Genomic DNA, 21264 nt, shown 5'->3' with positions numbered 1-21264 from the left:
TCTGAGTCTAGTGGTCTTAGATCAGGACCTGGTTTAATGTGGTCTAGATAAAAAAAAAAAGCCTCAAAATCTCCCTTGTTTTTATTTTCACAAATAGAATAAAGGTTTCACAAATCTGAAACTGTGTTATAAAGAATCTTTAGCCTCTCTGGGATAATCCAGTCCAGATTTGATGAGTCTAGGTCTAGTGGTTTTAGATCAGGACCTGGTCTAATGTGGTCTACATGTGAAAAAAGCACTGAAATCTCCCTTTTTTGTATTTTCACAAATAGAATAAAGGTTTCACAAATCTGAAACTGTTATAAAGAATCTTTAGACTCTCTGGGATAATCCAGTCCAAATAAATCGGCTATGCAGCGATTTAAGAGGTTCAAACACGTAGGATTGTTCGCTCAGCGCTGTAAATTAAATGTCCCTTAACTTTCCCCTTAACTGCCGAATCGGATGCTCTGAATCGGAAGCCAATTTCAGCGTCGTGCCCGGTTCCCTCTGCCCCCACCGCGGAGAATAAACAGAAGGGCAACCATGACAACCATGCTTCTTCTCTGCTTTTGTGGAGGAAGTTACAGCGCCACTTACAGGCTCCTGCATATGTACTGCAGCTTCTCCAGCGGTTGGAGCTAAACGGAGCTGTCTCGTGTGGACTTGTTTGAGACGCGTTGCGGCTCGCCTCGAAAGTAGACGAGAATAGCCGATCGCAGCCGGGGGAGGTTTGGCGGATTGCAAACAACTTTAAGGTGCATGCCGCCACCTCCGGAGTCGGCTTGACTCGGTTTGCATAAATAGAATGCACACATGTGTTTAATCGTTAATGTCAGATATGTACTAAGTAAATACATTTGTTCCTGCTCAAGATTAGATTCAACTTTATTGTTATTGCACATATTACAGATACTGAGACAACGAAATGCAGTTTAGCTTCTAACCAGGAGTGCAACAAGCAGTAAAGTGAAAAGTAATGTACACAATCTACACAATAAAAGATAGAATGAATTGAATGATGAACAAAGAGTGAGGGGTATGAATACACTAGATATATACAGCAGCCTGTGAGCAGTATGAACAGTGTGTATGAATATGCTAAGATATATAAAGTATGAAAACGGGAAGCAGTGCAAGTATAGTATAAAATATATAGATATTAATTTCATGATGATAAACATTGTGGAACAAACAAATAACCAGACCGTTCACGAGCCCCCCATCCCCCATGTTGATGTGAACTCTTTGTTTAAAACGAATTGGCCATCGGAATGTGTAGAGGAATTCACCCAAGGGGGATGGTCGCATTCCACAGCTCTCCCCCCCAGCCAAGACACACATTGAGTCCAGAAAATGAATGTTATTAAGAGCTGTAAATATAATAAGCCATTCTTCTTTTGCATACATATATTGTCTTCAGACATGCATATATTATGTTTAATATTAAATTTAGCCATTGAATGAATCTGCATGAGAGCAAAATGTATAAATATGAGCATTAAAATATATGAATATGAGAACAAAATGCATGAATGTGTGAGTGACAATATATGAATGTGTGCTGTCCGATAGTCCACCATTTCCACCGGAAATATCAAACATTTAATAAAAGTGAAAAACTATGAACAAGACTTAACCTATTAATAATAATCTATTATGTTTATTCCGTTTGGATGTAGGATTTTTGACTTTGTTTAGAGCAGTGATCTTCTCTGCAGCAGAGAGCCAAGCGCTGTCAGACCGGACCTAACCCTGAAAAGTATTATCATCTGAAATTAATCATTATGTTATTATATACACATTATGCACAATAATATGTATATCTTCGTCTCTCTCCATTTCCTGCCGTCTCTCTTCGGTTCCCGCCGTCCCTCTTCGTCTCTTTTCGTCTCGCTTCGTATCACTCTGTTTACCTGATTACCTCACCCCTTCCCTGGTAAATACATCCTGTTGAGCAGGATCTACAGTTTCCAGTATTTTCCGTTTCGTAAAATGATAAAATACGGCGAAGATATTAAAATATGTGCTTCCATTTTTCATACTTTTGAAATGTATTAACTTTATATCATCGTATCTCCTTGTTTACTGCGTCTTTTTGCATGAAACAAAGACTGGCATATCGTTTCAAGCCAGTACGTTCGGAAGAAACACACAGCAATGTTGTCCTGACAAGTGCTGCGTACCGGTACGCCGAACCGGTACTGGACTTGTAAAAAGTTTCGGTTCAAGTCCGGTTAAAACCGGAACGTCAGGAACCGGTACTTACGTATATTCAACTTTGTGTTCTAAACCATCTAAAACCTTCCATAGATCGAGAAATTTGCGCTGAGAAAAGACGAAAAACATTGTTTTGGCTTCTGATATGGCGGCCATTACTGAGCTCAAGAAGTCTCGCAAAATATCGCAACTGCTCGCGAGATCTGTGTGACGTCAAGGGAAGCTGGCTTAGACATAGTGGACACTGACAGCGTGGGATGCTGGTTGCCATATTTGGTAGTGTAGCTAAGCTAACTCCTTTGTATGTATGGTGATATAGTGTCTGCCGAAAGAGCAACACTTCACCCAGACAATGTCAATATGCTGTTGTTCTTGAACAAGAACACATAGACTTGTACTCTTGCATATTGAGTCTTGTATGTACATCACTATGTATGTAGTTGTGTTGTGTAGTTAATGCTAGCTTAACAAGAAATAAATATTGCCGAGGACAGTTACTCCCCTAACAATGATGCCGATTAATAATGAACTAATCCATACTTTGCTAGTTTACGGTAATCTCTAACCGATTGTAAGAACTGACAAACGTGCTAACGAGCTAGCTGTTAGAGTACTTTAAAGTTTGCAGCTTCCAATATTAGTAACACATGTAGAGTTCTAGAAAAGACATGGTGTAGACACAAGTTGGAAGGGGGCACAATAAACCTGACGAGTTTGAATTTGAGTTGATTATGAGTTTATTTACAATTGATAATTAGCTCACAATAAGTTCACTTTAGTTACTCACACAACTTGACACAAGTCCGGACTTATAAGTCCGGACCTGAACCTGAACCTGAACCTCTGGACTTTAGTCCGGACCTGAACCTGAATGTGAGTCCAGGTACACAGCACTAGTCCTGACTGTTGTTTTTATGCGGCACCGGCTTGAACAGGTCATGTGATCTGATCACGCCGGCGTGACGGTCGACTCCAAAGGGTTAATATTACATACATATAAGTATTGTTACAACTTGTATTTAGAAATACTCTGTTGTACTTATTGATGCATAAATGTGTTCATCCATTCAATGTGGCATCTGCTATAATGGGGTTAATGTATGATATTACTTAATAATACAATACATTAGAATATACAATATGATAATTACATTTGAGTTTTATTCATTTCTTATTTTATAGCTTCTCATTATTATTATTTTTATTTTTAATCGCTCATCTTATTTTTGATTTTATTAATCTGTGCTATCCTGTTTTTCACTCTCACTACTGTGTGAAAACACCCCAACAATAATACAAAAAATATACTGCATAAAGCAAACTATATACTTTATTTGATCTTGATATTTTTTCATTATAGTAGCCTGTGAAAACCATAACAAATAAGTGATTAAATGCTACAGTATTCAGCAAACACAACTACAGAGCTGCAAACATTGGAAACAGACTAAGTTCTACAATACCCAGTTGTCTTTGTGTATTTGTGAATGAAGCGCCATCTCATGGTTAAATCCTGTAATTCAACAAATGGAGAACTTTGGCAACGCCCTCTAGCAATTTGGCAACACTCCCAGCCACTGGCATCCGCTGGGTTTTTGACTGGGACACACCCATGAGGGTCCCATCTGGAGTGCTACATCTGGAGTGCTACATCTGGAGTGCTACATCTGGAGTGCTACATCTGTAGGGCTAACCCATACAGTGGTGGGGCTCAAGTCAGTATTTGTAATGTAATTACATACATGCTATATCGCACCCCTTGACAGTGAAACACCACGTGTGAGGCTTTTATTAGCTTTTATTAGTCTCCTTTAATCAGCTAAATTACATCGAGAGCAACAGGTGTGAGTTAAACAATACAATAGCCTATTCTGCTAATTCCACGTTGTTAAAACATGCTACGCAGCGGCAGAAACAAGAAAAGTTGGCATATAGAATTGACACGGAGAGGGACAGAGAGTGAGGGAGAGAGACAGAGAGAGAGACACAGACACAGGTAAACAGAGAGAGACAGACACAGCACACAACAGGTGGCCTGCTGTGTCTCTATTGTCATACAAAACACTTTTTCAAATGACCCATTATTACAAAATATATTCAAAACTCACTATTCACTCTTCAGGTGGGTCGTGTGACTCTGGCACCTGTTCGACTTGTACCTCAATGCGAGGGCGTTTAAGAACAAATGTATCCATCCGAAATATACAATTAATCCTAGAAGTTCTGCTTTCTGTTGGCAATTTACTCGACGCGAGTTTGGGGACTTTTCACTGTGAACGTGACGTATCAGGAATGCATGACGCAGCAGACCCAACGTTTTGTTGCTCTGATTGGCTGTAGGTCTAAAATTGCATTCGGAAGCATTTTGATCTGACCGCGGCCGCGCTGATATTATAACGCGAGAGAATTTCCACACCTTAGTGTATAAAACTCCCCCACTACTTAGACTATTCCTTGCACCCCTCTAGCATAAGCCCGAATGGTCTCAACCATATCGCGTGAGTAACGTGCACTTGTTGTTACAGCAGGATCAGTTTGTGTGTTGTGGACACGACCGGTAGATTTTCGCAATCCGTGTTCTCAACATGCTTACTTTAACATTCTTCACGGTCGGGCTAAGGTAGGGCTAAGCCATTCCTTGGTATGGCTGTAGCCTACCCCAGCCATACCCTGGCGCCGCCACTGGTCTCAGGGGATCTTAATATTTAAGAACCTATTAATGTGTTATACCAGATTAACGGGAATAATCTCAGCTAACTGACGATACAAACCATTGTTAACAAAACAAAACACAAGTCTCAACGTCTCATGAGAAGCATCTAAATGACCCCTGAGCGAAAAATGCTCACGCACTTTAGCACAGAACTCAAGATAAAAGATACCCTTATTACTTATTGTAGCTGCACATACAAGATATCCGATTAAAGCTGAGGTTCCACAGATTATTTAGGTATCATCACTAAGTGATCCGAACTCGAGACAGGGGAAGCAAACTCAGACATCACAACACGTACCTTTACGTAGCTTTTAGAGGAGATCGTCTCACCGTAGCTGTCAATCTGATCAAAAGACTTGTTCAATTTCATTAAAACGAGAAAAAACGCGGCTGAATCGGTTAATCCATAGGTTGATAATGTTTCTGGGTAATATTTTGTTTAATTTATAATCCATAATTCAATTTTTATGTAAATATCGGAGAGTAAAAGTTAGCTGCTAATGGTAGCCACCAGAGTTATCGTAGCTTCCGGTCTTGGCTAAGCGGCAGTCACACACACACACACATTAGCAAATAAGGAGTATGTGGGAGTTCCCCGCGATTCCATTTGCTCTGACGGTCAGAAAGAGATGTCAATCAGCAAAATCGAACAAGGGGGGCCAGAGATAGGTGAAATCCACCCAAATGACCCCAGAAGTGTTTTTTTTTGCTAAATCTCTCTGAAGAGGTCAAAAAGAGTTTTTGGACGGACACAATCATTTTCATTTTTTTACTGTGTTCAATCTCAATTTACTTTATTTAAAAACATCTATATTGATTCTGACACTTCTACATCCAACTCACAGGTGTAACCTTGCTTTGAGAAAAAAGATTATTAATTTAACCCTTTTAGAAGGGAAGATATGGTCATTTGTTCTGGGAATGTCATGTTCGAGCCTGAGACCTGAAAAATAGGCTCGGGGCTTAACAGGTTAACTGTAGTTGACACTTGACAATGACATCAGTTCAAATGACATCAGTTCAAAGTGCAGCAGGGTAAAAAAGCTGACCTGAGGCTGGTTTCACACTACGTTCTGTACATTTTGTACCTTTGACCAATTAAGTCTGTGTGTTTCGAAAAGTATTTTGTAAATAGACTTCAGAACAGATCAATCTTAAAATGATGGCTGCATATTTAATATATTTTACATCTCTTTGGTTGTTTAGTTGGTTTTAGGTTCTCGACCAACATACAGGATTATATGTTGTAAACTCACTATCATTATCACATATTCATAATCTAAACATCAGTGTTTTGCTTCCTCTTTAATGTAGTTACAAGTGTCTGTTCTATTATCTTTAATTACTCGTTTTCTATGAATATCCAGAAAACAAAGTTCAAGACTTAACTAGTTCATACACCTGCCAGAGGTTATGTCATGCAGGCTTACTGTATGAAAGTGCGATGAAAAAGCAATGCTTTTTACTTTTACGAAAGTGACTATTTATTGGTTTCAAATATCAGAATGGTCCAGCACATGTGTTTAAACGTGCAATAATGTTAATTCTGATGGACACTTAATAACAACTATAAAATAATTACTTTGTACCCGTCTAAAAATTCCTCTTCCGTTAAGCTAACATGGCTTTCAGGGACTCATGTTTGTTGCCTTATTGTAGAACTTCTTTTTCTTGGTGGTTGGTGGATAAACAGCCCTTTCTACAACAGCTCTGCCTACTATTAATGTAGCTTATCATTGCTGAACAAGAAATGTGAGATAAAATCAGGAAAATTGTTTTGTTTGGTCATTAGGGGAACGTCAAGAGAAAACCATCAAAATGATGCACCTCCTCCTTAACTGAGTCTCAGGCTTTGTTGAAACAAGGCAAGCCACATTGTTCAGTGACACTGACATGTTTCATTATGATGGTGGCGTGGGTGTGCCATGTCATATAGAGGTTACATTGATTTGATACTCATCTCCATGCAAACACTGATACAGGCGTTGCTGTTTAGCTCAGTGACCGGTTGGCTAAGCGCCTGAGTTGTGCAGAACGATTATTTTCAATTGTTGAAGTGAGCTTGCCGTCATGTAATCCTTATTTGTAATGGATTAGTATAATTGGTGTGGTTAATCTTTTTCATATTTCAGTGATAAGACATTTCATACCTATCAATCTGAGAATAATCCCACCACAGCGAATGATAACATGAATGTCACCGTGCAGAAGTAGTAAGCTTTGAGACAAAGTCACTCGACTTATTGAAATGAAGATTCTTCAGAACTTTATCAGAAGAAGCGATGCTAATAATTCCTAAATGGAGTGATTACAAAATCATAGAAAGTCTTAAAAATCTACACTTTAAAATCTAGCCTGCACAATTACCAAAGTTGAAAATGCCCAATTGATCTGTCACACACAGCTCAACGTGCAGTCTAAGTCTTGTCTATAGCTGCAGTGAGGCGGGTGTGGCTCCTCTCACTCTGACAGTTTCACTCATCACTGAACGGGTGTTGTGTTATTAATTATTGTGGCTTCTCCACCTGAGTTCTCAACCGTTTTGTAATGCTTAGACATGCTTACTGGTCGAGCATGTTCTGTAGCTTTTGGTTGTCACCTGATGTTAAAGCTTGTTGTGTCTTTATTTCCTTCCAAGGTAGTTGAAAGTTACCCCTACAAACAAACATTAAGCTGCTCTAGTTTGAGAATTTTAACAATTATCGGGCCGATTAGGAAAGCCATTGAGACAACAGTTGCATTTACATTGCATTGTTTTAAATGTTAGGTTGATATTGGGTACGTGTTGATGAGTTATCGGTTAATATTGATGATATTTTCAAAGTAGTTTTAACAGACTGTGATGCAACTTACCTATCAAGTGTCAAAGAAAGTGTTTCTGATGTCCTATTTGTGTCAGCTTAATCAATCCACATTGTTCATCCATCCATCCATCCATCCATCCATCTTCTCCCGCTTATCCGTGGTCGGGTCGCGGAGGTAGCAGTTCCAGCAGAGAGCCCCAAACTTTCTTTTTCCTGGCCACATCAACCAGCTCTGACTGGAGGATCCCAAGGCGCTCCCAGGCCAGCGAAGAGATATAATCCCTCCACCTGGTTCTAGGTCTACCCCTTTGTCTCTTCCCAGCTGGACGTGCCTGGAACACCTCCCTAGGGAGGCGCCCAGGTGGCATCCTAACTAGTTGCCCGAACCACCTCAACTGGCTCCTTTCGACGCGAAGGAGGAGCGGTTCAACTCCGAGTCCCTCCCGGATGACCGAACTTCTCACCTTATCCCTAAGGGAGACACCAGCCACCCTGCGGAGAAAACCCATCTCGGCCGCTTGTACCCGCAATCTCGTTCTTTCGGTCATGACCCATCCTTCATGACCATAGGTGAAGGTAGGAACGAAAATGGCGCGGTAGACAGAGAGCTTTGCCTTCTGGCTCAGCTCCCTTTTCGTCACAACGGTGTGGTAAAGCGACTGCAGTACCGCTCCCGCTGCTCCGATTTTCCAACCCATCTCATGCTCCATTGTTCCCTCACTCGAGAACAAGACCCCGAGATACTTGAACTCCTTCACTTGGGGTAAGGACTCATTCCCTACTTGGAGTGGACAGTCCATCGGTTTCCCGCTGAGAACCATGGCCTCAGATTTGGAGGTGCTGATCCTCATCCCAGCCGCTTCACACTCGGTTGCGAACCGATCCAGTGAGTGCTGAAGGTCGCAGACCGATGAAGCCATCAGAACCACATCATCTGCAAAAAGCAGTGGTGCAATCCTTAGTCCACCAAACTGCAGACCCCCTCCCCCACGACTACGCCTCGAAATCCGATCCATGTATATTACAAACAGGATTGGTGACAAAGCGCAGCCTTGGCGGAGGCCAACCCTCACCTGAAATGGGTCCGACTTACTGCCGAGGACCCGGACACAGCTCTCGCTTTGGGAGTACAGAGATTGGATGGCCCTGAGTAGAGACCCCCTCACCTCATACTCCCGCAGCACCTCCCACAGTGACTCCCTGGGAACCCGGTCATACGCCTTCTCCAAGTCTACAAAACACATGTAGACTGGATAAGCGTACTCCCAGGCCCCCCCCCCCCCCCCCCCCCCAGGATCCTTGCGAGAGTAAAAAGCTGATCCGTGGTTCCACGACCAGGACGGAATCCGCATTGTTCCTCCTCAATCTGAGGTTCGACAATCGGCCTGACCCTCCTTTCGAGTACCTTAGAGTAAACTTTCCTGGGGAGGCTGAGTAGTGTGATGCCTCTGTAATTGGCACACACCCTCTGATCCCCCTTTTTTAAAAAGGGGAACCACCACCCCGGTCTGCCACTCCTTCGGTACTGTTTCCGACTTCCACGAGACCACAGCTCCCCGCCGCGGCTTCGGCAATAGAGGCTTTGAACACCGACCACTCTGGTTCAATGTCCCCAACCTCCACAGGAATGCCCGAAAAGCTCCGCCGGAGGTGGGAGTTGAAGGCCTCCTGAACTTGGGCCTCCTCCAGACGTTCCCAGTTCACCCGAACTACACGTTTGGGCTTACCAGGTCTATCCAGAGGCTTCCCCCGCCACTCGACCCAACTCACCACCAGATGGTGATCAGTTGACAACTCCGCCCCTCTCTTTACCCGAGTGTCCAAAACATACTGCCTCAGGTCCGATGATACGATAACGAAATCGATCATGGACCTTCTGCCTAGGGTGCTCTGGTACCACGTACACTTATGATTATCCTTATGTTCGAACATGGTGTTTGTTATGGCCAATCCATGACTAGCACAGAAGTCCAGTAACAAACCACCACTCCGGTTCAGATCAGGGGGGCCGTTCCTCCCAATCACTCCCCTCCAAGTGTCTCCATCATTGCCCACATGTGCGTTGAAGTCTCCCAGTAAGAGTCCCCTTCAGGAGCCCCATACAGGACTCTTTTCAGGGTCTCCAAGAAGGCCGTATACTCTGAACTGCTGTTGGGTGCATAAGCACACACAACAGTCAGAGTTTTCCCCCCCATAACCTGCAGGCGTAGGGAGGCGACCCTCTCGTCCACTGGGTTAAACTCCAACAACGAAGCACCCAACCGGGGACTTGTGAGTATCCCCACACCCGCCCGGCGCCTCACACCTTGAGCAACTCCGGAGAAGAATAGATTCCAACCCCTATCCAGAAGTAAGGTTCCAGAGCCGACACTGTGCGTAGAGGTGAGCCCAACCAGATCCAACTGGTAACGCTCCACCTCCCGCACAAGCTCCGACTCCTTCCCCCCCAGAGAGGTGACGTTCCACGTCCCCAAAGCCAGCTTCTGTCGCCCGGGTCTGGTCCGTTGAGACCCTCTGCCTTCACTGCCACCCTTCTGGCAGCGCACCCGACCCCATCGCTGTTTACCGTAGGTAGTGGGCCCGCGGGACGGAGAAGCGGAGGTGTTGCCCACGTTGCCTTTTCGGGCTGTGCCCGGCCGGGCTCCGTGGCAAGCCCGGCCACCAGACGCTCGCCGACGAGTCCTCCTTCTGGGCCTGGCTCCAGAAGGGGACCCCGGGCTTCCTCCGGGCCGGGTATCCACTTCGTGTGTCGTCTTTCATGAGGTCTTGTGAACCACATTGTTCACAAATATACAAATAATATTGACTAATGTTGAAATGAGCTCGCAATGTGAAGACAGTATGCCATACTGAACTCCTTATTTAGAAACAGATAAACCATAACGGTTACTCTTAAGTGTTTCTTAAATGTCTTCAACAGTTTGGGTGCTTTGAAACAAGTATTGTGATATCAATTGAATCAATTGTGTAAAAAAATCTTTTAATTAGACATTTTAGAGAGATTTTTCAATATCGAAATTAACAAATAATAACAAACTATTTAATGGCTAAGCACCTTTGAAAAAAGCTTTTTTTGTTTCCCGCTCATGTTTTCGGTGGGGAAACCTATATTTAGGTTCATGCGCAGTGGCACAAGTTGGAAATTGTTTGAGTAGCTTGGAGTGAGTTTGCCCATGTAATAATTCTCTATTTGTCCCCCTGTGTCAAATTTAAGTAGGTACTTTAAAAATCACAAATTAGAGAAAAGGAACATAAACCAGTAAATAATTCAAATTACATTTTAAAAAGGATGAATTCATCATTTAATTACATGATAGAATTCCAAAAATATATCTGAAAAGGTTTGTGCATGTTATTTCAGTTTGTTCATGTAGTGTGCTCACATGTTTCCAGCTCCCAATGCTTTTTTTTTGGTATCAGTTTCCATTATTGCTTTAAGCTAATTTGAAAATGTGTAGGAATTTTTCCATAAATAAAATTGAATGATGTCAATACAACAACACAGAAACTGGAGCTCCAACAGGCTCGCCCATATTATAACCTTTTCTAAGAAACTCAGGCAATGCATCACCATCATCATGGGATTAATGTCTTAAAACTAATTTCTCTGAATATGTGACAGTCAATCTCAACATGTGCAGCCAATTAGTTATGCACTAGTATTGTATTTTATTGTAAGTGTACCTTCAATTCGATTGAGGATCCCATGGTAAAAAAGTCAGGCATTTTGTCATATGGTTTAAGTAAGGAGCTGCAAAAGATGCTAAAGAATATTTATGTAATATTGTTACTCAGTGTGGAAGGTAATAAAATAATGCCATCCATTAGGTTATGATCTTGTATGAACACATGTACAGTATATCCTAGTTGATGCATGTTGCACACATTATAAAGACTTGTTACCTACTTGTTATGAAAAAATAACAATCATATCATAATTCAAATATAAGTTGCTGGTGGGAAAGAAGAAGAATGCAATGGAAAATGGCTGTGTTCATGTCTAATGTTATCATGAGTGTCCTTATTCATTAGAAGTCATGTGACTTTATAGATCAGTCACCTGAGTTGCCGACTGAGATGCACAAGATTATTTGCAGGTGCGTGAACTTGGAGTCTCATGATGGATTATGTGAGAGACACAGATGTTGTGCAACTAAGTAATACTTGTTTCTGCAGATCGTGACACTGTTGTCTTGGGGTTATCTGAGAGCCAAATCCGAGGTTACAGTAGTTTCCTGTCACCAAGAAATATCCGACTGCCTGACGCTCTCCTATCTGTGTGGCATCTGCCTGCGTTTGCTGTGATGTTCGAGGAAATTCTTTTCGCCTTAGTCACACTCCTCTGGCTACTCCAGACGGAACAAATCAAAGTGGCAAACATTTGACTGACATTTTATTTCCTTCAACTAAAAATACAATTAATTAGCTCTTCTATTAAGATCCACTTCAAATAATTGGCTCACCTTTCATTGGTCTGGCATACTGCACAAAAGAAGATTCAACAGTAAGTGATATTATTTATGGGCTTCATAGTCGCTTCAACAAAAACATCTTTCATCTTTGTGAGAGGAATCATTTGATGCATTTTCAATTCCTCGAGCATGCTGTTGGTGTGGTAGGCCTATAGTTTCCAAAACACACACTGATAAAAGTGGCCAACAGCTTGTGAGTGAGGATTTGCATGACAAAGTGACAGCCTGTGCAGGCGGTACCGCAGCATCAGGTCTAAAACCACCAGAATCAGGGACAGTTTCATTCCACAGGCCATAAGACTGTTAAACCTGAACTTTTGAAAGGACATCCATAACATTCATCTGTCTGCAACTTACAAATTATGTATCTAATATATAATATTCCAATTACTTGTAGACTCTCCTTGCACTATTTATATTATATTTTATTTGTATTACTTGCACTATTTTAATGTTGTCTGTTTTATTATGTTACACCATTGGAGGAGCCTGTGACCTATAATTTTCATGACATATCTACACTGTAGCTATGTACAAATGACAATAAAACTCTTGAATCTTGAATCAGTTCGAGAGCGAAATGTAAAGAAAGAGTTCTCAAAGTTGATATAAATGATATCAATGTTTAATTCAAACTGGTTTCACCTTTCCTGTGGTTGCCTTGTAAGGGAAACCTTTTGGCAGGTCTGACGATTAGTTGGCTCTGTTACTTTATTTATCTTGGTAAATAGCATTGAGAGTCTGTGTGTCTTAATATCTGCGGTGCATTGATCCGTGTCTCACTTACCTGTAGACTGACAAGTGCTTTTAATCTCTCCAGCGGAATTGTTCCAGGGCTCTGTGTGGCTAAAGCATACCACACACCATGTGACAGGAACATCGCTGAAATGCCTTCAAAAGATAAGATCTGAAACCTCCATATGATCCCTCTGTAACATGTTCAACAACTCTAAGCCTCACCAGTTTTTAGGACCACACATTTCTGCATCTATTAAGTTGACAGATGTCCATTTTAACTTCACCGTGAAAATATTTATTTGACAACCGCTGTACTGAAATTCATGATATTGTATTTGTTGGGTGTTTCCCAAAAACACAACCATTTATCCTTAGGGCAAATGCTTATTGTGAAAGTGATATGACTACTGTCTCGCCTCTCAATGCCACCCTTCTGCCAAGGCTTTGTGCATCAGACGATAGAGATGTTTAATGAGGAACTAGAAGTCTTTCTTCTACGATCACTTGCCAGTAACCTGATATCAGTAACAAAAGTAGTCTGCTCAACAACAACAAAAAAGGTTAACCTTACACATCAGTGGCAGGATTTGTAGGAAATACTGTATTACAGTGAGAAGGAGGAGACTGCGAGAAACTCAGGGATTGTTGTATGCAACCTGCCAGCAAGCAGGTAACGTTAACTCTCTTTCTAGAACTGAAAACAAAATGTTCCCTTACCCCAGGCCTAACAATCTCAGATTTTTCATAAATCTGGCTTTCTGCTCCGGGGCCCTGGATTCTACCTGTACATATAACATTTGTGAACCTGTGATTACAGTGAAAACCACACATATCAACATTATCCAGTGTAAATATCATGAAAACACAAGGCCATAATGTTGTGATGTCATGCATGTTAAACCTACCTTTAACACAACTTAAGTATAATACACATAAAGTCTTTTTTTTTGCCTAATCAAAAATAACTAAGAGTAGTATAAATCAAAGTGTATTTCATCAGTGATTCTTTAAATGTCACATGATGAGATGACAAAGTTTAAATGTGTAGAAGAATGGAAGCAGATATAATCTGGAATGTTCTGAGTTTCACCAAGAGTCATTCATTTGGATGAATCCTTAAACTGGAATCTCTTCTTTTTGATAAGCATCACATACACACGCTTTGCACGAGGAGAACAAATAACCAGTCGGCATGTGATGCACCAAGTGAACATGAGTCTCTTTGCTTATTATAAAGATGCAGAGCTCTAATAAAAATATATCTGACAAAATAATAAATAGAAAATGTTTTCTATTGCCTCTCACTCATTCATGCTGTAGTAGACTAATTAAAATGAACCTAATGGATAGGAAGGGAGTTATCAACTATACAAAATATGCAAATTATTAGGATGTCTTTGGTCCTGAAACAAGGTAATTTCCCCCCAGCTACTTTATTTGAGATACAGTGCAACGGCATGAGAAGTCAACCTTTTTTGCATTTTGTAAAATAAGCATTTCAAACTATAACGATTATTTTGAGGGGAGACCAATTTAGAAATGATATTTATTTTACATGTTCTTAAAAATAAATATTGTCTCTTGTAGTTTAAAGGATGTAAATAAGTCCAGAAAAGATTCCTACGTTTACTTACCTGTAAAACACTTCTGTGTCTTCGGTACAACAATAATACATTCCTAAATGAAGTGTAAGATCTGTAGTGTTTAATCGGTTGTGTCTGACTGACAGGTGTATTCCCACAGGACCAGGTAAATGGCTGACAGTCAAAAATCATTTTCAAAACAGGACAATGTTATCAGCCCTAGCTAGTGATTATTTCAAAAGCAGTTACAGGAGTTGGGTTATAGTGCTGAATATCTTAAACCGTTACCCTAGCCAAATCACAAATTTAAAGTGATGCACATCACGTGATATCGTACCTGTTCTTGGAGTGCTGCCAACTGTATCCTGTCTGTGGAAGGAGGGTTAGTAAGTTAAATGGGGAGTGGTTAAATGGTGAGGGGTGTCCACTTTCAGTGCTGAGTTTTGAATTTAAGCACACACCCTCCCAAGTGTATGCATATATATACCTGCACAGAAGCTGCACTGGAAGCTACAGCAGGGAGTCTAGCTGACGATTGATCAGGGCATCAGCAGAGGTCAACATGGGGAACTTGTGTGAATGCTTGGGGAATTTCTTCGGGCGGAAGAACACCAATGTGCGTGTTAGTCTGCCGGCTGTCTGCTTCATCTGGCAGATTGCTATGATTGTACTGTTTGGAATTTTCATCCGGTATGATGAGGAATCAGATGTGAAGAAATGGTTGGAGCTAAAAAAAAGTGACAACATCAGCAGCAACATCGAAAATGACTTCTACTTCAGATATCCAAGTAAGTACATTAATAGGAAGCCTGTAAACAAATGTCATCTTTTAATGCAGGTGAAGAATACTGAGAGAAGAAGGCTGTTTTTCCAATGAGATAGAATATTTAAAAAAGTTAACAAACTTGGTTTCATAGCTGAAACTTGTTTTGTAGGCCCTTTCTTTGTTAAAATATTTGCACTGCAATACAAAATATGACTTTTCTGGGTTTACTTGTGACGCAATCTTTTGCAGCTCTATTTTTGTGCGCTTTGACCTCATCATAAATTATCCACCTCCAAGAAAGAGAGTAATCAGTTTCAACAAATCAAACAGATACAATCTCAGCTTGCAGGCAAATCTATCATTTTGTAAGAAACTTCAATTCGACATTTAAAGTGGACCTATCATGATATATTTGAATAATATAGTGTGGGACCATACCTATATAAGGCATATTTATACTTTTTATTTTTCAAAATACCAAACAGATCATGCATTTTAGCCATTCCTCATTTCTCTCAATTTAACAGTGTCTTTGCATGGGCTGATTCTGTGAGAACAGCACCATCTACAGGCCTGGCATATGTACTACAGCATCTCCAGCGCTTTCAAACGGCAATGTCCGTGGCTGTCTCCTCCTGATTGGTGGAGTTGGCCCAATAGCCGTAGCGCCACTTCTGTTACGTCATATAAGTGTTCAAATCTGTATCAGTCTGTATCAGATCTGTTGCAGCCCCTTTTTAAGAGATTTGGGTATGGAGGAAAATAGAGAGGGTTGTGTTTTCTGACATTTGGTGAGTTCCCTGGAACACCGGGGACACATATTCATGTATAAAAGACGTACAAAAGTGCATTTTGAATGATAGGTCACCTTTAAGTTACCCTATGAGCTAATTAATGTGAAGCAGACAGTTTAGAGTTCAAGAGAGAAAGAGATTTTTGTCATAGTCTGATATGTTTTTCTTTTTTACAAATGTGTTATTTTCTTTCTTCAGGTTTCCAAGACGTCCATGTCATGATCTTTGTTGGATTCGGTTTCCTCATGACCTTCCTGAAACGCTACAGCTTCAGTGGGGTTGGCTTCAACTTCCTGATCGCTGCCTTTGGTCTGCAGTGGGCTCTTCTCATGCAAGGCTGGTTCCATTCTCTGGACCCCGTCACTGCAACAATCTCTATCGGAGTAGAAAGGTAGGTCTTCATTTTAAGCAAAATCATCAGTTTTTTTATGTGCTTCATTTAGTCACTTGAAAGATGACTGGTGAGTCATGTAACTCAAAAATGAAAACACATTATTTGACGCTACAAGGCAAATGTTCTTTGAAGATGGACAGGAAGGTTTCTCTTTTCTTACACTTTAGAATTTTTGTGCCAGCTGTCACGTAAACCTTTTCACTTTTGTCTGGTCCTGTCTTGTGGCACCTGTCGTAGCAACTTAAAATCAGCTGTTGTCTAGAGAAAACGATCAGTTAGGTAACAAACGTACAGCAACACAATATTCGTATTAAAAGGTATCAAAGATATATTGTAATGCTTGCAAGTATGGAGTCTCCACCAAAGAGAGCGTCCTGTTCTGTGTGTAACAGACTCTTCCTATAGGAAGACACCAAAACGTATTTACATTCCAATCAACATAATTTGGGACCATGTGGTCGCTCCATGGCAGAAGGCAAAACTCGCTCTACAAAGAACTGTATATATAGATAACCCCTAGAGCTAATTCCTTCCTTTGTCCCTGTCCTTCCTGTAGTAACACATCTGTTATCACACATACATTTATATGCAATTCCCAGGATACCACTCATAGAGAAACAGATTACAGTAGCAATATTAATCACACAATTTCATTAACACGTCATAGAAGGAAAGCAGTCATTCTTGTCATTGCAAAGATAAAGTTTACTGCCCTTCTTTTGTCAAATCTATAAAATGCAAATGTGCTTGTTTGGTCTTCTCCACTTATTGTGACTTTGCCTTACCTTTTACCTCGCCTTCGACAGTATGATCAATGCAGACTTCTGCTGTGCCGGCTCTCTGATTGCCATGGGTGCCCTGCTGGGGAAAGTAAGCCCCGTCCAGCTGATGATTGTCACTTTATTTGGCGTCACACTGTTTGCTGTGGAAGAATACATCATCCTCGACCTCCTTCATGTGAGTTTCACCAAAAACAATGATTCCGCAGGAAAGTTATGTGTATGTGAAGAGGGAAAATGTTCCACCACACTTTGCAATTTATGTTGTTGTGCTGCTTGTTCCTTCAGTGCCGAGATGCTGGGGGCTCCATGGTCATTCACGCCTTTGGAGGGTACTATGGTTTAGCCATCTCCTGGGTCCTTTATCGACCGAAACTGCACCAGAGCAAAAGACTCAATGGATCTGTTTATCACTCTGATATGTTTGCCATGATTGGTGAGTGATTTATATATATACACATGTGTCAAGGTTTTCTTTTGGACACACATTCATCCCCTAATTACTTGTGTAATTATTGTGGTTTGATTGGCTCACCTCACAGGCACACTTTTCCTCTGGATGTTCTGGCCCAGTTTTAACTCAGCCATCACAGACCACGGCGACGGGCAGCCTAGAGCGGCCATCAACACTTACCTGGCGCTCGCCTCCTCTGTTCTCACCGCTGTGGCCATCTCCAGCGTGTCTCAGAAGAAAGGAAAGCTGGACATGGTACTGCCAAGTCCCTGCAAAACATGAAATGAATCAACAATTAATCAATGCATTTTGTTTCCATTCTTGTGACTAACTTGCTGTTTTTTTCTGACAGGTGCATATCCAGAACGCCACTTTGGCCGGTGGGGTTGCCATGGGAACAGCTGCAGAGTTCATGATCACTCCTTACGGTTCACTCATCGTGGGTTTCTGCTGCGGCATCATCTCCACCTTTGGCTACCTCTTTGTCACGGTGAGCCTCCATACTTTTTGATCTGACAAATGTCCTGATGTCTGTGCAGTGGCCAAAAGACGGTTCATTAAAAACTCTGAAGGGAGCGGCATGAAAAAGAGAAGGAACATGTTTGTGCATTGTGTTTCAGGACGATGACATGATTATTGGAAATGGTGTTTTATTCTTAGAGCAGACACTAAGTACTTTCAAATGTGCATGTAACATGGAAACAGTCTAACTGGTTCATGTAGTTGTGTCAACATAGTGAAAGTGCTGCTTATTAAACAGGACCCATGTCCTTGGTTTCAAAGGGTTGTTTTAAAGTGAAGGGAAGCTTTAACATTACAATCAAACACATTACTTACCAATGATTTTACGTTATACAGTTTTTTATGAGGCCCTGGGTACTGATCAAGAAATCAATGAATACATGTTTGCATTCTCAGCCCTTCTTGGAAAAGACCCTCAAGCTCCAGGATACATGTGGCATCCACAACCTGCATGCTGTGCCAGGGATGCTCGGGGGCTTTGTAGGCGCCATAGTTGCTGCATTCGCTAATGAAGACGTCTATGGCAAAGAGGGGCACGTGAATGACACACACAAACACACACAGACTTGAAATTCTAAAAACCTGACTCGCCTGTTTGTTACCTTTGCCGACAAAAACACTCCCAGACATCAGGCGTAGTCTACATATACACTGTTTTCTAAAAACAATATTTTTTTCTGCCTAGGTTGAAACATGTATTCGACTTTGAAGGCGATTTTGCAAACAGAACGCCAGGAACCCAGGGAGCCTTTCAGGCGGCTGGCACATGTGTGGCTATTGCATTTGGACTTGTTGGAGGAGGGGCTGTTGGTAAGTTGTTCAAATGTGTTGTGCATTAATATAACACTTATATATTTATACAGTTTGTTTCAAGGATTATATTACTGTAAAGGTGTCAAGAGGCATGATTATGTAGAATTTTGGAGAATTTAATCCTAAATTGTTTAGAAGCCCAACAATAGTTCAATCTAAATGTCCTTCGACTTTTATATTACTATAATTATTACAATTATAAATCATACTTTTAATTATGTGATACTTAAGAGAGATTTGATTACAATATTGCAAGTGCAAAGTTGTATTCATGATGGAAAACAGTCATGGCCAAAAATAACGAATTGTGTATACCTACTTAATGCCGTTTTCCCTTTTTGTTCTCTCTCTTTAAAGGTCTAATTCTGCGGTTCCCTATCTGGGGTGACCCTGCTGATGACAACTGCTTTGATGACGACGTTTATTGGGAGGTAAGGGGTATTTTCCAACTCTAAATGTTGTTCTCGCCCTTTCTTAAAGCTAAAATACACATGGACATTGAAATTACTTTGCTGAGTTTCGGGCTCATGATCTTTTTCAATGTGTGTTTTAGGTTCCTGAGGAGGAGGAGGAGATCATCCCTCCTGTTTTGGAGTATAACAACCACATGATTCACAAGCACCAAGACATGTAAGCTCACTCACACTGAAACATCCTCATTCACTCATTGCTCTCTCCTGAATTCTCATTAATTGTGAGATTGTTTTCCTTTTTTACGACAGATCGGAGTCAAACTTTTCTGTGGAGCAAAGTTAGAAAGATCAACCCGCCTCAGAGAATTTAGAACTTGATACATCTGTGAAACGACACTAATTTATGAAGGAGCCACCCTCAAAAAAAGGGAAAATCTACAAGACAAGGAAAACACACTGAATCTGCCACAGCCACACTCGTCAGTGATTGGAAGCCCTAAGGTTGTGATAATGTTGACCAAATATCTTATTAATGTTTAAAATATTTTTGAATCAAACTTCTTGAAGGAATTTTAAATGATATTTTCATTCCCTTTTCTATTTTGGATGAAAACTATTAAACTTGCAGATTCTTAATGTATGTTAAATATCATGTACTCGATTAAAGCATCTAATACATGATCAGAAATCAAAGACACTTTGTTCATCTCATGCACGCTGATCATGAAGGACATAAGAACTGAAGAAAATGTGTATACCAGTTGTTGTATTTCTTTTTTCGTTAAATAGCCACGGGAACTCCTGCCATTAATTGTTGAATAATGTCACTGACAACCTTTGCCATGTTATTTTTAATAAATTAAGAGTCTGTTGACATGCAGTTTATTGAGTGTTTGTTCAACAAATAAGGTTCAGCCAAATTAGGCATTTTATGAGTTTTATGTCTTACTTAGTTATTTCTTTAAAATAATGTATAGGTCTTGTAAGCTGCTGTACATATGATTATATCACTCTCCATTTGTTTGGAAAATAACTTCTTAACTATTACTTTGAATGATTCAGTTGCTGTAGTGTTGATATATATAATGTGATTGTATATGACTATATCCAGTTTGAGATGTACACATTCATAAATCACATGTAACTGGCATTGATCAATAAAGTTGTATTATTGTCATTATCAAGCACTTCATGAGGAACATGTCACTTTTTTTTATACCTTCTGTGTTCCTCCTCTCCCAATGTGAATGTGGTTGTAAAGGTTGAACATAAGTTTAACATATGTAAACATTAGTTTGAAACAAGTTTAAGTAGGCACGCTCCATTGACAACATTGTTACGTTCAGGGTCAAATTGACCCGTTTGAAAATCTACGAAAAATACTTTCAAGTATTTTTTTTTAATGAAACTTCTTCTACTTACCTTAATTAGTGTAATAAACAAGTAACATGAAAATGGTTCATGTCATGCGTTTGGAACCCCCCCCCCCACATGTCTATATCACAGATGGTATTCGGGTCTGACCCGGCAGTGAAAGTGGATCACGATCACTCACACACACACACACACACACACACACACACACACACACACACCTGGCAGTGAAAGTGGAGGCTAGAAGGGGTCAGAGGGTTCAAAAGTGATTTAGTACTTTTAGGCAGCTTTTGATATTGTTTGCATCCTTCTGGTTGCCTTTAAAGGCCACACAACGCTGCTTGGTTTCAGGACAGAGTTCAAACAACGTCTTTTTAGAAGTCTCGATCCATTCGGAATCTAAGGTGTTAAAGGCTACAAGGACTAGCTCATCCTGGGTCATA

General features: G+C 40.8%; 1 protein-coding gene across 3 annotated transcripts in view; it reads left to right on the top strand.

Annotated features, from left to right (window-relative positions):
• rhcga (Rh family, C glycoprotein a) overlaps positions 1-20634 on the top strand; it is a 28012-nt gene extending 7378 nt beyond the window's left edge. Inside the window, exons 2-12 of one of the 3 annotated variants that reach the window (XM_079666916.1) lie at positions 13012-15300; positions 16271-16463; positions 17273-17423; positions 17534-17681; positions 17788-17954; positions 18052-18189; positions 18618-18754; positions 18907-19031; positions 19392-19465; positions 19588-19664; positions 19757-20634. In XM_079666916.1, the coding sequence (XP_079523042.1) occupies positions 15075-15300; positions 16271-16463; positions 17273-17423; positions 17534-17681; positions 17788-17954; positions 18052-18189; positions 18618-18754; positions 18907-19031; positions 19392-19465; positions 19588-19664; positions 19757-19790 (1470 nt within the window). In that variant the 5' untranslated portion in view covers positions 13012-15074 and the 3' untranslated portion in view covers positions 19791-20634. Of the gene's footprint in view, positions 1-10458; positions 15301-16270; positions 16464-17272; positions 17424-17533; positions 17682-17787; positions 17955-18051; positions 18190-18617; positions 18755-18906; positions 19032-19391; positions 19466-19587; positions 19665-19756 lie in introns of those variants that run through there. The other 2 variants (XM_079666917.1, XM_079666918.1) reach the window with 2 other exon arrangements.
• The last annotated feature ends 630 nt before the right edge of the window (positions 20635-21264 follow it).

Source organism: Notothenia rossii (genome assembly GCF_949606895.1).
Source record: "Notothenia rossii genome assembly, chromosome: 2".
NCBI classification, from domain to species: Eukaryota; Metazoa; Chordata; class Actinopteri; order Perciformes; family Nototheniidae; genus Notothenia; species Notothenia rossii.
This window is presented reverse-complemented; position numbering and strand designations above follow the sequence as displayed.